The following is a 14,356-nucleotide window of genomic DNA, read 5'->3' on the forward strand; positions in this document are numbered from 1 at the left end:
TTTTTCAGTAATGTGATACTTCTGAGAGTATTTTAAACGGCTCAGGGGATAAATCTCTTAGTAAAAGGTAAACGCTCATGCCGTAATTACTTGAAAGCTAATAAATGGAGTCGCTCCAGTGAGGCTCACAGCCATTTCGTGGACATTTCGTGGTCACTTCCATGAGGAGGTCCTAGTACCTGCCACAAGGTTTTTAGATGAAATTAAGCTAGGCTAGGGAGGCCCTTTAAAACTGTCTTATAACGAAGATCACCGAAGCTTAGTCACATCTCGAGACACTTCATATTCTTTTCAAAACGGCCGGAAACTGCTGCTAAAGTGGCATGGATGTCGCAAACCGGAGGCACACGTGTCTGCGAGGACAGACACTCACCGGAACTATTGAGAACGCGCTTTTAGTAGATCGTGTTACGGTCAACTTTCCGATACCCGTGGCCGTGCACCATGTCTCTAAAATCATAAACTTCCCACAATAGTGAGCGATAAAAAATGAGCGACGTATATGATGTAAATTAGCTAAATGGTAACCGCAGTGACCCAAATCAAGGCCATTCGTAGCAAACCAACATTTCCCATTGCATTTTTTTTTCATACGTATTTCATTGTTATGAACACGAATTTTACCTCTACACCGCAATATAACGGTAAAGAATCATGTATCTACATTTCTACAAAGCATGAGAAGCGTCAATGCGCATGTCATTCAAGGAAAAAGCTTGACAAATCATAAGACCGAAAAAAGAAAAAAAGAAAACCTTTGGAAAACCTGGAAATGCAGTCTGCGATGGGACTCTTCCCATGCTTCTGATTGAAACCTATGGTAAAACAATAGAAGCGTGGGCAGACATAAGCAAAGCAATACAGTACTCGTTGAAAAACAATATTTTTTTTAGACACTCGTTTCTTTTTTCTTCTTGCTGCTGTAACAGACTGCAATGACCTTGAGCCTCATTTACTTCAACTACACCAGTGTTGAATTTTATACAGAAGCAGTTGAGATGAGATGCATGCACCGTGCGAATGAATAGTAACTGCCGTTTTGTTCTAGTAATTAAAAAAAAAACACGTGACATATCGTGGAACTTGCTATTCGTGCACCTCATTTTGTAGCGGTTTTTTCGCATTTCAAATGTCTCCTATAATCCCTGAAAGAGATTGACAGTATTTTGAAGCAAATAAAAAAAAAGAAAAAAAAAACGTTTTTAAGTGACACGACAACTCAGTATCGGATTGGCGTCGCGGAACTGCACATACAAATCATGGTGCATTCCCGCTAACTGTGCCACCTTCTGTATGCGGTTTATTGAAGAAATCAAGGCGACATTTCTGAGACGTCGCTAAGTACCACCGCCTTCCGGCGTCTTAATCACGGACAGTGAAGCAATGAATAAAAACTGGAAGCCACGAGCATATAGTCACTCGCCTAGGCCCTGTCGAGTTGTTTTAATTGTTGACTTTTGTCGCTCCATTTGAGAATTAATTTCGCAGGGTATTATCGGCGCACAAATTCTGTTAAATAACTCCAGGGTCGGTCTAATCTTAGTTCCGGGGAAATATCCGCAGAAAGTCACAGACAGACAAACAGAGAGAGAGAGAGAGAGAGAGAGGGGGGAGGGGAGACGGAGGAAATTAAACAAAGGACAGGGAGGAAATTTAACGAAGGTTGTAGGTAGAGCCCTACGCGGATAACAGTTTGATCATCCGCATCCGATTCGCAAAATTCGGAACCGCATCCGACTCTTAATCCGCGCTTTCATTTTACATAAAATCAGGCATAAATAAACATTAAAAAAAACATCTGGATGGTATCCTATAAGTCGCCTGCTTACCTTCCTACGAAGAACTCTTCGTGTAAGAATACGGTGAAAGTCATTTTATCGTATTCTGTTTTATCGTATTTATAAAATAAGCGATCATCCTTCCAGAGACAGTTTGCATCGCTCGAAAGATGATCGCAGTTATGCGATCGTCTTGGGAGTCCGTGACAATGACACTCTGTCCAGTATATGCGTTCAGATGGAAGGAAATGTATTTTTATTTTCATTTTTGCTTCGTAAAACCCGCTTCAAGGAGACGCATATTTTATAAACATGAAAATTGCCAAAGGACAAACTAATAAAACTGTATAATTTTTTTTAAAGCTAAACAATGTAATAATGGCAACACCTCCTATCGGTTACAGTTTCAGACACGAACCCTCAACTGCACGCTCAAAACCATATACTTAAAGAAAAAAAAAAAAAAAACAACACTCAGTGCCAACTATCGAGAAAAAGAAAACACGCGCACACACGCAACGTTTTATTTGTCGTGGTTGTTGAGTGAAAGGGACAGAATATCGTAAACTCAGACGGATTCAGATTGGTTCGCCCCTCAAAGTAATACCCGCTAATGACGTCTCTTTCTGTTGGTGCACTTGATGCTGGGATGGTATGCACAAACTTCGCTACAAGAATGAGGTCCGGAAACTCGTGCTGGTGCAAGTTACACCTGTCCAGAGGATCGAATGCAGTGTCCTCAATATATATTTGTAGGCGAAAAAGCCACTTGCAGCCTTCTTCTACTTTCTGTGGCTTGTACGTTTTAGGTTTCCTTTGCCCCAAAGAACGTTTTCCGCTCTTTCCCTGCCAAACAAGAACACGCTTCCCGGGACGACTGATAGTTTTGCTTTCTTCACTTTTTCTAGGTACAGTATGTTTAGCGAGATAGAACGTTCTTAAACGCTCTATTGCGATCTTCAGTGCGAATGAAATCTTTATTGTCGTAATGAACAATATTCTCCCCTATTGGCACATTTTTATCTAAGAGAGTAGTTTGTCCCCCGCCATTCATTCGATGATGCACTCCATAGGATCACCCACTTATTTACTCTACACTGTACGGTCGCACACGTTTATGGGCCGCATTGACAAAAATGGATCCGGACCCGCGGGTATCGGCATCCGATATCCGCGGAAATGGGATATCCGTGGATATCTGCGGATAATTCCCGGATATGCAAAGCTCGAGTTGTAGGGGAGCTAGAGAAAGGCCTTGGAAAAAAGGAAGCTCTCGATTGCACGATTTGCTTTCCGTATATGTTTAGAAGTGCCTCGATGGTCGGGGGCGGTTCGAGACTCGAAACTTCGTGACTTATTCCTCCACCTCTGGAGAAATTCGAACAGCGAGATGAAGACAAGAGGGGTGGAAATATTGACTCGATTGTTGCAAAATACAACAAATAAACAAACAAAATATCAAAAGGAGAAAGAAAAAAAAAGAAAAAAGAGACAGCGCGGTTTATCTGAATTCGAACAAAACACGTAGCGAAATTTGTTGTTCCTTCTTTGGTCTCAAAGGGTAAATCGTAGATTCCTGCGATCGCAGCACGCTGCATGACTGTTCAATATCCCAGGTTAGCAGACGTGCAGCGTCCCCGGCTGAACTGCACCTTGAGATCGAAGAGATCAGGAAAAACCGTCGATAAAAATCCATACACCACCAATTTGACTTGAGACCCGCGGCCCCGGCGCATACAGCGTCTCGGCATATCGGTGAAACCATTTTAATTGTCTCGCGTTACGGGACGCTGCCGCCCGAAGAAAATTGAGCAGGCGGATCGGAGAAGTCTTCCTCCGATAAGCACGGGTACTGCGTAGTTTTCTGAAATATTAGTACACACACGCAACGTGATTCAACAATTTTCCAATCTAAAAGAAAAGCTCAATCGGTGAAATATGGTTTGGCCAATGTGTTTCGCCACGCGAACCGGCCTGTGTTCGCTCGAGTTTCTCTTTCTCTCTTCTCTCTCTCTCTCAATGCTCTGGAGTTTCAGCTTGCAGCGCTTGCGACATCATGTGAACACTTGAATCCCTAGCCGGAACCACGGTGCGCTTGGGCAGTGTTTCGCTTTCGCAAACGGTCAGGTTTCCAGGCATGCCTGCACATCCCACGGCCACGGTTGGGCAATAGTCTATCGGATGGTCTTTTAGCGCAGTCAATCGATTCCGTCATCCGTCTGCTTCAAACGAGTTCGATCCCACGCGCGGCGGCGCTACGATTATTTTCCGCCTGTTGCGACCACTGATCATTATTGAAGTGGGCTGGATCGCGGATCGGGAGCCCGTCAGTGTCACCACCGGCGGCCATTGCTTAACATCAGGCAATACACGCGAGTCTATGGGAGTAACACACAAAAGTAGTAATATTGAAGGTTCTACGCGATGCTCGAACTGAGGAGTGGATTTTATGATGTGCTGCGATCGACTAGTTTTTTCAATTTTCAAAACTAGTCGATTTAAAAATCGACTAGTTTTTTCAAGCGTTCGAAAGCCGATAAAAAAAATATCAAACGTGCTGGAGCATTACTGGTTGTGTATGCGTCGCTTGCTTCACTTGCTAAATAAACGACACGTTCAACAAATGAACGACACGCTCCGACTTTTAGTTCTTCACAGGAGCCCTCAATGAAGTCCAAAGCAACAGCCTGCACCAGCATTGTACGCTGTAAAAGCGTTTAAAAATATGCGAATGTCCCCAGCAGACGACAAGCTTTCCAACTTATCGTCTGCTAAGCTCTAATGACTTCGAGATCACGAACGACTCGACATTAACTCTCGGTAACCCTTGTCTTATTGAACCGGATCACAGTTTACACCCAACAAAGTCGCAACCCGCAACCCTCAACCACAACATTTGTTAAAAAAAAAAATTATCTATAGAAGAAAAACAAAAAACGGAGTCATATGCAAACACGAGCCACCGCAATATCCGGTTCGAATGCCGCGTGCCAAGTTTTCCCTTTGAACTCATATCCATGCGGCATTCGAAGCAGGAATTTCTCAATGACTCGCGCTCGAATCTGTTTGCAGACTGTCTTTTGTACGATGCATTTTTGACGAGAAGTTTGGGTGTCGCCGCCTGGTGGAATTTTTTCCCTACCCAGAATGAGGATGCTTCAACTTGCTCTGCTGGTGAAAACACGTGCAATGCCAAGCTTCTACGCACTATGAAAATGAAAACATAACCGCGAGCACGTGCACTACCCATAGTGAGGAAAACAGAAGCGCCCCTTGCTAGCTTCTCACCGCGATTACCTGGCAAGCTTGCCATTACACGCAAGCGACACGCGCTTGGCGGCCGAAAGGTCTGGGTTATAGACATAACGACTGGGCCTAGGTTTTTCGTGTTTTCTCGCGTTTAGTTTCACTTTCGGGGAAAACGAACGTGGTATTCAGATTCACGGGATAAAAATACACGAGAATTCACCTCTAACTCGTTTTCTTCAAGAACCTTTTCAGCTTCCTTTTAACGGTTTTGATATTTGCGCCCAGAATATTAACTATTATACCCGGAAAACACGATCAAAGTTTTATCGTTGAGAACAACCTACAAAGATAAGAAATTGAAGTTTTGCCCGCTTCTCCCATAGAGTCCCATGCATTAGCTGGTGTCAAGCGATGGCCGCCGGTGGTGCCGCTCATCTCCAGCAAGAAGAGTCTCGATCGGCGATCCAGCCTACTGCAATGGAGATTAGGGATTCCGAGTGGTGTGCGAAGCCAAAGCCGCCTTGAAGACAAGGCCTGCGCATGACGTCATCGATGGTGCATCCCCCAACAAGCGGCAAATACGCTGAAGCTCGACGAGAGAAACCGCCATGGAGGTAGGAAGCTTCTAGAGGCGACATGACACCACAGTAGTGAAGCCAGAAGTGTGGAGGGAAACATCCCCCAACGATGACCAAAACCAAGAGAAGCTAATGGACGAAAAGGAGAGTTGTCTCCTTTTCGTCCAATAGCGTCTCTTGGTTTTGGTTATCGTTGGGAGCGTGTCCCTCACTTCTGGCTTCAGCTCTGGTGGCGCCATGCCACTTCCAGAAGCTTTCTACCTCCGTGGTCGCCTTGAAGCGGCAGACGCGTCCGTTTTGGCGTCGCGTTCGCTGTGAAACGCTGCGAGATGTGCCTGCGGCGATGTTGATGAGGTGATGAAGCTGCCAATTGCCCCCTTTTTTTTTGTCATTTAATAAAGAAAGAAAGAAGTTCAGGGCGGGGGGATAGGCGCAGGTGTTGTCTTCTAGGTCTGGTATGGGTTTAGCGTGCCATACAAACACCAGATCGAAGCAAAGGCCGCCCGAGACTTTTCTCCTCTTACATCAGCAGTCGACATGCTTGAAACACGTTAATCCTGCCATCGTTTCTGCTTGTGAACATCTTTTGTACGACGTGTGAACAGCGCGGCTCGACAATGTGTGATCCGTAGTTCTAGGCGGCGTCATTAAGTTCATTGCACCGACACGGCCGCGCCGAACGCCCGACTCGGCGACTGAGCTTACCTGAACGCAGAGAAAGATCGTGGCATACCAGGACACCGGCTGGATGTTGGCCGCGCCTGCATCGAGTATTGACGTCACTTCCGTTAGCACCGAGATCGGCTGAGTAAACAGGAGATGATCTCAACTCGGCGTTTCGCATTTGCGAGGGTTTTATTATTAATCCGCGTAGGCCTCATTCACTAACAGGTGGCACGAGCGTGGACACTGGGCACGAGCGTGGCCACTGGACACGGGCCGTGGCCGATTTCTGGAACGGCGGAGTTGCTGCGCGCACTCACTCCACACTTGCCAGACCACGAGGCCGTAGTGCCGCATCTTCTACGTCAGCTCCCGGAGGCCAATATGCGCCGCAGACCGGACACAAGAGCTGCGCTCGGCAGGCAGGACTCGTGTTCGATCAGTGAGGACACAAGTTCCTCGCGGATGTAATGCTCATGTCCGATGTGTGCCCCGCGCTGGCCTCCGGGAGGTGACGCGGGGGCTCACCGCTCACCCTCATGCCGCTTGCTCGTGAGCGGGGCTGCAAACACGCTGCTCCGGTTGATGCGCCACGCGCATGTGCAGCATGCGCGCGAAGGTAACTCCAATTTTCGATTTGCTAGGATCGGAATCGGACGTGGTTCATCTCACTAGCAGAAACATGGCGGCGATCAGGGCCGGCTTGACAGAAACAGCGTCTCAGCTGAAACTGCAGGTGAAAGAAAGCACCGTTAAAGCCAACGGACGAGCTGAACGGGACTTAAACCGCGTCACAAGACGATCGCGCGCGCCCCGACCTTTGCAGTGGTTTCTTCCACCCAGTCTCAGCTGAGACGCTGTTCTAGCAAGCCGGCCCCATGGTGCACCCCGCTCGCTATGCGGGGAGCAAGTCGTCTGCTTCTTGCACAGGGGTTCCGGTGACGTCAGAACGACGCCGATTTCTGATTGGCTCTGACTGAAGGATAGTGGGTAGACCGCAAAGCAAGCTGCCTCAAGGTCTGCCCACTATCCTTCCAATCAGAGCCAATCAAAGCACGGCCTCCTGACGCCATTACAACCCCTTCAAAAGGAGCAGACGAACTTGCGCTCCGTGTGCGAGGCTTGCACATGGTGTACTTTCGCCCACCACACTGGAGCAAGAAGCCTTCTGTTGAAACAATGGAAGATATGCGCTGTCACGTAGGTAAAATTATGTCTGAACAAGTGTCGTATATGCGAGGAACCTTATCACACTGCTCCTTCATTACGGGAGAGATCGCTGGAGACACGATGGAAGAATTACATGCGGCCTCAAGCATCCTCGAAGGCTTCACATACACTTCGAACATGTCTGCTGGCAGTTCTCAGATGTGCAGCGTGACAAGGAGGAAATGCGACTCAGATAATGTTCGTCTTTTGTATGTTCTTTAGTAGTATGCTCGCGGCATGAGAGAGACGACTTGCTCGACCGTTTCTTTCGAAGAACCAACAAAATGGGACAAAAAAATTGGCAGCGATCTTTGTTTTAAAAACTACTGAAGCAAAGTTACCTTTGTCCTATAATTCATGAAATTCATTATAGGAAATTGGTAGGGGAATTGGTGTGTCCCGTGATGTATATATTTTCGTTCTAAATTTAGCGGGGAAACTAAATGGGTGTATTGGTCACGTGACGTGAATTTTCCCGCTAAATACAGCACGTAACTGAATTCGTGTATAAGTCACGTGGCGTCAATTTGCCCCTAAATTTAGCGGGGAAACTGAATTAATGTTTGGACCACATGACGTGGTTTCCGGCTAAATTTAGCGGGGAAACGGGGTTGACGAATAGGTCACGTGCTGTCAATTTTTACGAGGTCTATAGGTCACATGACATCACGTGACGCCCTGTTTCCGCCAAATTTAAGCGAAAATTGGGAAAGGGGGGTAGAGTAAAAAGAAAAACATTTCATACGTTACAAAAACAAAAACAAAACGGCAATATATATATATTTTTGGTGACCGATCAAAGCGGTCACTACGAACCTGGCGACTGCTTAAAAAGTTCACACTGGGGGGCAAATTTCAGTGGCAATGAAGTCCCAAATACGGGCACCCCGCTATCGCGCACATCGAGCATCACGATCAAAACCATGCGTGTTAAAGGGGTACGGAAACGAAATTTTTGGCTCTTATTTTTTGTTTATCCAGAAACTATTTTGTGACAGCACCTTAGAAACACCAGTCTTTCGCTCGTAAACGCACAAAAAAAAAAAAACTAATTTTAGAACTGATCAAACGATTTCTCAACACCACCAGGGTAGTTGGAAGGCGGATGTAGTTATGACGTTGAATGCCTCCCGCACCAGCGCCATTCACGGAAGTACGACGGAAATGAATAGACAACCCGGGCTTGAACGGAACAGCGAAATCTGGCCAAGAAAAATCCACAGTGCTTCCCAGAACGTGCATTCCACACCATCAAGACCGCCGTCCTTAGAATACGATAGGTATATATTGATCTGAAGATGCGGGGACCTCTGTCAAGCCAACCATATCTCTCACTCTCTCCCCCCCCCCCCCCCCTAATGTGCTGTAAATAACGAGCTCGAATATGGCACGCAGTGAATACCTTACATACATAGCTTGTAGGTGTCGCCATTGCTAGGTACTGACGGTCATTTCTACCTACTGGTTCCCTCCAGCTCGTACTTACGCGGTGTCAAACTAACCCGGTGAACCTAGAACCACTAAAAGAGTTGCGCTTCAGTTATTTGAAGCTTTATCTGAAATCTCAGGAAACGCCTCTCCGTCCTCCGCAAATGTTTAAACAATCCGTGACCGAGCGAAGCAATATTACATGCGCTTCCTAACACCGATTCTCATGCTCAGGACGTCGCACTCTTGGACAATGACGATCGGCAGTTGCGTGTGCTCTGTACTAAGCACCAAGATGGCGGCGCCCACAACAATATCAGGAGACCGAGTGACGATACTCTAAAAGCGCAGCTCATTTAGTGGCTCTAGGTAAACCGAACGCTCACGGCACATCAAATACCGGCATGGCCGCGAATGACGTTACGGGCAAGCTGTGTATTCACCGATGTCTGTTTGCAAACAAGCTCGCTGCCGCCCTCTATCGCCGGACCCCCGCGTGCTTCAGGTTTTCCTCTTCCTTCCTTTTGTCTCGCACCCTTTTGTTACTTGTACTGCGTTCTACAAAGCGCGCAGGTTCTTACAAACGTATTACAGGTAATTCTCAGAAGGAAATTTCTCTTACCCGATCACTGTTCGTTCCTGAAGGTCAAATAAATACGCTACCGGAAGTCTACTGGGCCACCAAATACTGTGTCGCCCTCGTGGTACCAACTCCCGCCGAATAAGGTGAAAATAGTCCAGTCCTCGGATATTACTACTAGGCAAGATCGTAACGCGTTGACACCACCAAGCCGCAAAACTCATCATTTATTATTTTTATCATCATTTATTAAACCTTGAAGGCCATTGCTGGCATTACACAAGGTGGGAGTAACTGCTGAAGAAACATTATATAAAGGAACAAACAAAAAAGTGGGTTACATGCTGGAAAACATCGTTATATAAAGCAGCAAAAACAGGAAAAAAAAAACACTTAAACATTTTTAGGGAAAAACAGCTGATGAAACAGAAAAAATACACAAATAAAACATTTCTATAAACACGAGTTGACTTTGCTATTAGTGCAAATGCAGATGGATGGTCAGTTGGGATATGAATGTATTATAATCTGTCTGGGGGTCACGATACTTTTAGGCAGGCTATTCCAGTCCGTTATTGTGAATGGCAAGGTGGAGTTAAGAAACGAAACTGACGAGGTGAAAATTGGACGAACTTTACAGACGTTATCAATGCGAGGAAATATGCGAGTGACTGGGGATAATAGTGAAGTTTTGATGTCATGGCTATGATAGTAAATCTTGTGAAAAAGAGACAGGCGTGATAATTTCCTTCTGGTTGAGATGAGATCAAGGTTAGCTTTCATTTGTAAAGAAGTGATGCTGGTGTCTCGTGGGTAATCTGAAAAAATGAATCTGATTGCGCGATTTTGAAGTGCCTCTATGTTTGTTATCAATGAATGTTGCCAAGGGGACCAGATGGATGACGCGTATTCAAGTTGCGATCTTACGAGTGTAGTGTAAACTAGTTGTTTAACTGATGATGGTGCTAGTTTCAGATTCCGTCGAAGATAGCCAAGAGAGCGGTTAGCATTAGACAGCACGTGTGTTATATGCGTGTTCCATGAGAGATCGTCAGATAAGTGAACACCCAGATATTTGTAAGATGGACACTTGGTAATTACCTGGCTGCACATGGTATAAGTGAAAGAGAGAGGACTATGAGCACGCGTAAAGGAAACGAGATTTGTTTTAGAAAAGTTAATTGTCATTTTCCACTGTTTACACCAGTCGGCTATTAGGTTAAGGTAAGCTTGTAGGGTTATGTTATCGTTCAGGTTAGATACAGATCGGTAAATTACGCAGTCATCAGCAAAAAGTCGAATACAGGATGTTATGCGATCTGGTAGGTCATTTACAAATGTTAAAAAAAGCAGAGGTCCGAGAACACTGCTTTGGGGGACTCCGGATGATACAGGAGAATAAGCTGACGACTGGTTGTTAATCACAGTATGCTGATTATAGGCGAGTACCCTTGGCCGCGCGGAAACCTTTGACGTCACGAACGCGATACGCATTGCGCTTCTCGCTGGCTAATTTTGAAGCGAGATGTAGAGAGCTCGCGGTCACTTCATTTCGTTTCCGTGCACCTTTAAAGAGACAGTATATCCCTCCCCGTAGAGAAGTGCCTCGGATGGAGGAGAGGGGAACTGACCGCAGAGTGTGGCCGACGACACGGAGAGGTAGAACATGCGGACGTGCTGCGTGAAGGCGCCACCTTTGGTGATCGGGTCCGACACGGACAGCTCCCAGCTGGACGGCTGCGCAGATATTCATGTACAGCAGCGCTGAATAATGCCATTCAGACAAGAAACGGATCAGCAGGAACCAAAACAGCTATTGTAAAACCACTGTACGAAGGAGGTTCAGCGAGACATTTTAAAAACTATCGCCCAATATTGATACTGTCGTCCATTGCACAATTACTAGGAAAAAAAAACACTCGGTAAAGGTAATGAGCAGTATTTCACAACGGTTGGATTTGTTATCCTATAACCGGTTTCGTGTCTGAACGGGGAACTCAAGTTTTAGAAACTTCTTACAAAAGCTTTGGATAGCATAAATCACAGAATGCTTTGTTCTAAATTATACAAACTCGGATTTAGGAGTTCGTTCTTCTAGTTTCTAAACGGGTACCTCTCTGGACGTCCCCAGGTCGTAGCTATTTAAAATCGCCAAAATATTACAACTTTTCTGACTGCCGGGGTGCCGGAAGGCTCAGTTCTGTCGCCTGCCTTTATGGAATGCCTTTACTGTGCTCTTTGTTTGCAGGAACGACCTCCCTTTGGGTGCCACCATCTTGGAGCTGAAGATTTCTTGATCTCTTGACTACCAGACGATCTGTAGTTCACCTGGTAGTCAAGTATTGAAGGTTGCCAGTCTAGTTCCCCAACAAAGCGTTCGCCACGCACAATGTTCAAACTAGTTTTTTAATTTTTTTTATTAAGTGCTGTTGCTTGCAAACGTGTATGGGCGATACTCACTGGCGGCAGCCAGAGTTGAGTCACTGAGTGCTTAGTGACAGCGAGAGACAGTTTCTGCAAAGAGCATTCTGCGTCACTCAGATCTTTGGCAGACAACGAGTGAGAGCTAGTCCTAAGTGCATGAGCTGTGGTGTGGGCATCCCGCTTAAATATGGAGTCCCTCTCCTGGTAGAGCTCAAAATACTTGGCCCTGGCGTGTACAAGAGACACCATATAGATGACAAGTCCATACAGTCCATGACACATAGGGCGTTAACCTCCAAGCAATATACCCTTTTAAAAGCGCGTACGATACAGTATAGATGTTGCGCCAATACTCCCAGCCGGTTGTTGTTTGGGCACCCTTTTTCCCTTCACCCCAAAACCAATGAATAAATTAACGCACTCTGAACACCCCTTGGACACGACGAGGACTACGTCAGCTTTCGGCGTGAGCTCGGCTCGGGTTGTATCGATAACAAGTACCACGTGAGCGTTCGGCAAGCAATCGTATCCAACCACACGCTTCGTGTCCAGGAAATGGCGCACCGTCAATGTTGCCTGATGGGGTTTTGGAGAGGGTCTATTGGTACGTGGTTATCGAGGTGCACACCGCACTCACGCTGGTCATACATTAGACAAACGACAGGCTGTTCGCTGCCTACAAGCGGCTCTAATCTGGAATCATGGCGATAAAGTCGGCCAGGATCTGTGAATGGTAGGCGCCGCGCTTGACCTTGGCGCCGGCCCATCACAGTGGTCGAATCTTTCGCTGACTCTTTCGCCAAGTGTCCTCCAGATTAGAGCCTCAGATGACCGAAATATGGGCTGACACGATTGGCGAGTGTTGCGAGCATGTTTGATGCATGCATGCGTATACTCCGAACACGACTGCAGAGAGTTTTTGTATGATTAATACACGGCAAGGAAGAAAGACGACTCAGACGGGACTGTCTTTTGGATTGTGACCGCGGCGTAAGTAAGGTCTTGCTTGTTTTGCCAAATTTCAGTATCTTCAGAGTTCTGAGAAGGAGGACCCTATGAGATATTCCGATCAATTTTGACATATCGCTTTCAGCTGAATGTATTTTTTCCGGTCATTCCCACTACTTGTAAGAAGCCCGTGCCTTGTTAGGCGTGTTAACCATTTTCCCCGGCCCTTCTTTCCTACCTTGTATAAAAAAAAACACAAAAAACACTGTAAAAAGAAAAAGACTTTACAAAAATAGCTTATTCGGTAGTCTTATTTTTGTAACAACGCGGTTTCTGAGATGCCTGCAAAAAAAGAAAAAAAAGAAAAAAAGAAGCGACTTTGGTTTTATCAACGTGTGAAACTATACCCCATTCACACGATCATAAAGGTAGCTTTAAAGGGGCGATGCAACGATTTGTGTACTTTGCGCAAATACCGCTAAGAACGAATACCTTACGTTAACGACCTACGAAACACGTGTTCCCTTTTCACCACACGCAATAGAAGTGGCAAAAATAATTTTAGGAAAAGCGAGCAAAGTTTACCTCTTCAGCTCGCCGCCAGAACAAGCGGCCACGTGCTCCGGAGCCGATTATATGTCGCCAATGTTGATTATAGCCACGCGCTGGGGTTGGCAAGGCACACTGACACGCGCCGAGTTCCAGACATCGTTATGGGTAGGCTCTTGTCATCATTTCAGCGATTGGACACGGGCCACTACCCGAATGCCATGGCGAGCTTTTTATTATCACGAGCCCAAATCGAGTGCTCGCGCAATGCTCGGGTCCAGTCTATGAGCTACGTTCAAATATCGCCACTGGGCGGTACCGCGATCGCCCAGCTACGTCTCCACGTTTTGCGAAGGAAAGGTTGAAAGAAAACGCTCGCTTTTCTCTTTGAAATTACACCGCAACAAGCGAGCTTCTTGGTCAGTGGCTTTATGGAAATATACTTCGGCCCCAGGGCTTAAAGTCTCGGGGGATCTGAGACCCCCCCCCCCCCCCCCCCCCCGATTTCGACGGGGGGTCTGAGACCCCTTTGGGTAGTAGACCCAACTGTCGCGCCCCTAGCAGGTAAGTTTAGAACTAAGCCCATGGGTACAACATTAATTATTTGGGCGTGTTTCTGACGCAGAGTTCGGCTGTGTTAGTGTAACTTGGCAGAGGGTGAACGATAAGCTCCCCATTGCGTGCCGACGGCTTCGATATCCGCTACGCGACGCACACATATTGGAGCATGACGCAGCGAAAAGCCTGATACTTCGCACTAAAAGCGCACTCCGGTGATACCAAGTCACGTTCCGATTGGCCCGCCAGGCCGCAGCTTCCCGGCCTACCCAGTATTTCTTGCTTCAGACACTAGGCTATAGCGGCGCCACCAAAGTAATACGTCACGTTTGAACAATACAGATGCCACTCCCAGGCATACCCAATATTTCTTGCTTCAGTCGCTATAGATA

At 46.5% G+C, this 14,356-nt stretch overlaps 1 protein-coding gene across 1 annotated transcript in view; it reads right to left on the minus strand.

Moving 5' to 3' along the window:
* LOC8023440 overlaps positions 1-14,356 on the minus strand; it is a gene marked incomplete at its 5' end in the record, with an annotated part of 103,520 nt that overhangs the window by 6,608 nt on the left and 82,556 nt on the right. Inside the window, 2 exons of the mRNA XM_002401139.4 lie at positions 6,311-6,366; positions 11,117-11,222. Of these exons, the coding sequence (XP_002401183.2) occupies positions 6,311-6,366; positions 11,117-11,222 (162 nt within the window). The remainder of the gene's footprint in view (positions 1-6,310; positions 6,367-11,116; positions 11,223-14,356) is intronic.

This window comes from Ixodes scapularis, unplaced genomic scaffold (assembly GCF_016920785.2).
Source record: "Ixodes scapularis isolate PalLabHiFi unplaced genomic scaffold, ASM1692078v2 PGA_scaffold1__304_contigs__length_218370807, whole genome shotgun sequence".
Taxonomy (NCBI): domain Eukaryota; kingdom Metazoa; phylum Arthropoda; class Arachnida; order Ixodida; family Ixodidae; genus Ixodes; species Ixodes scapularis.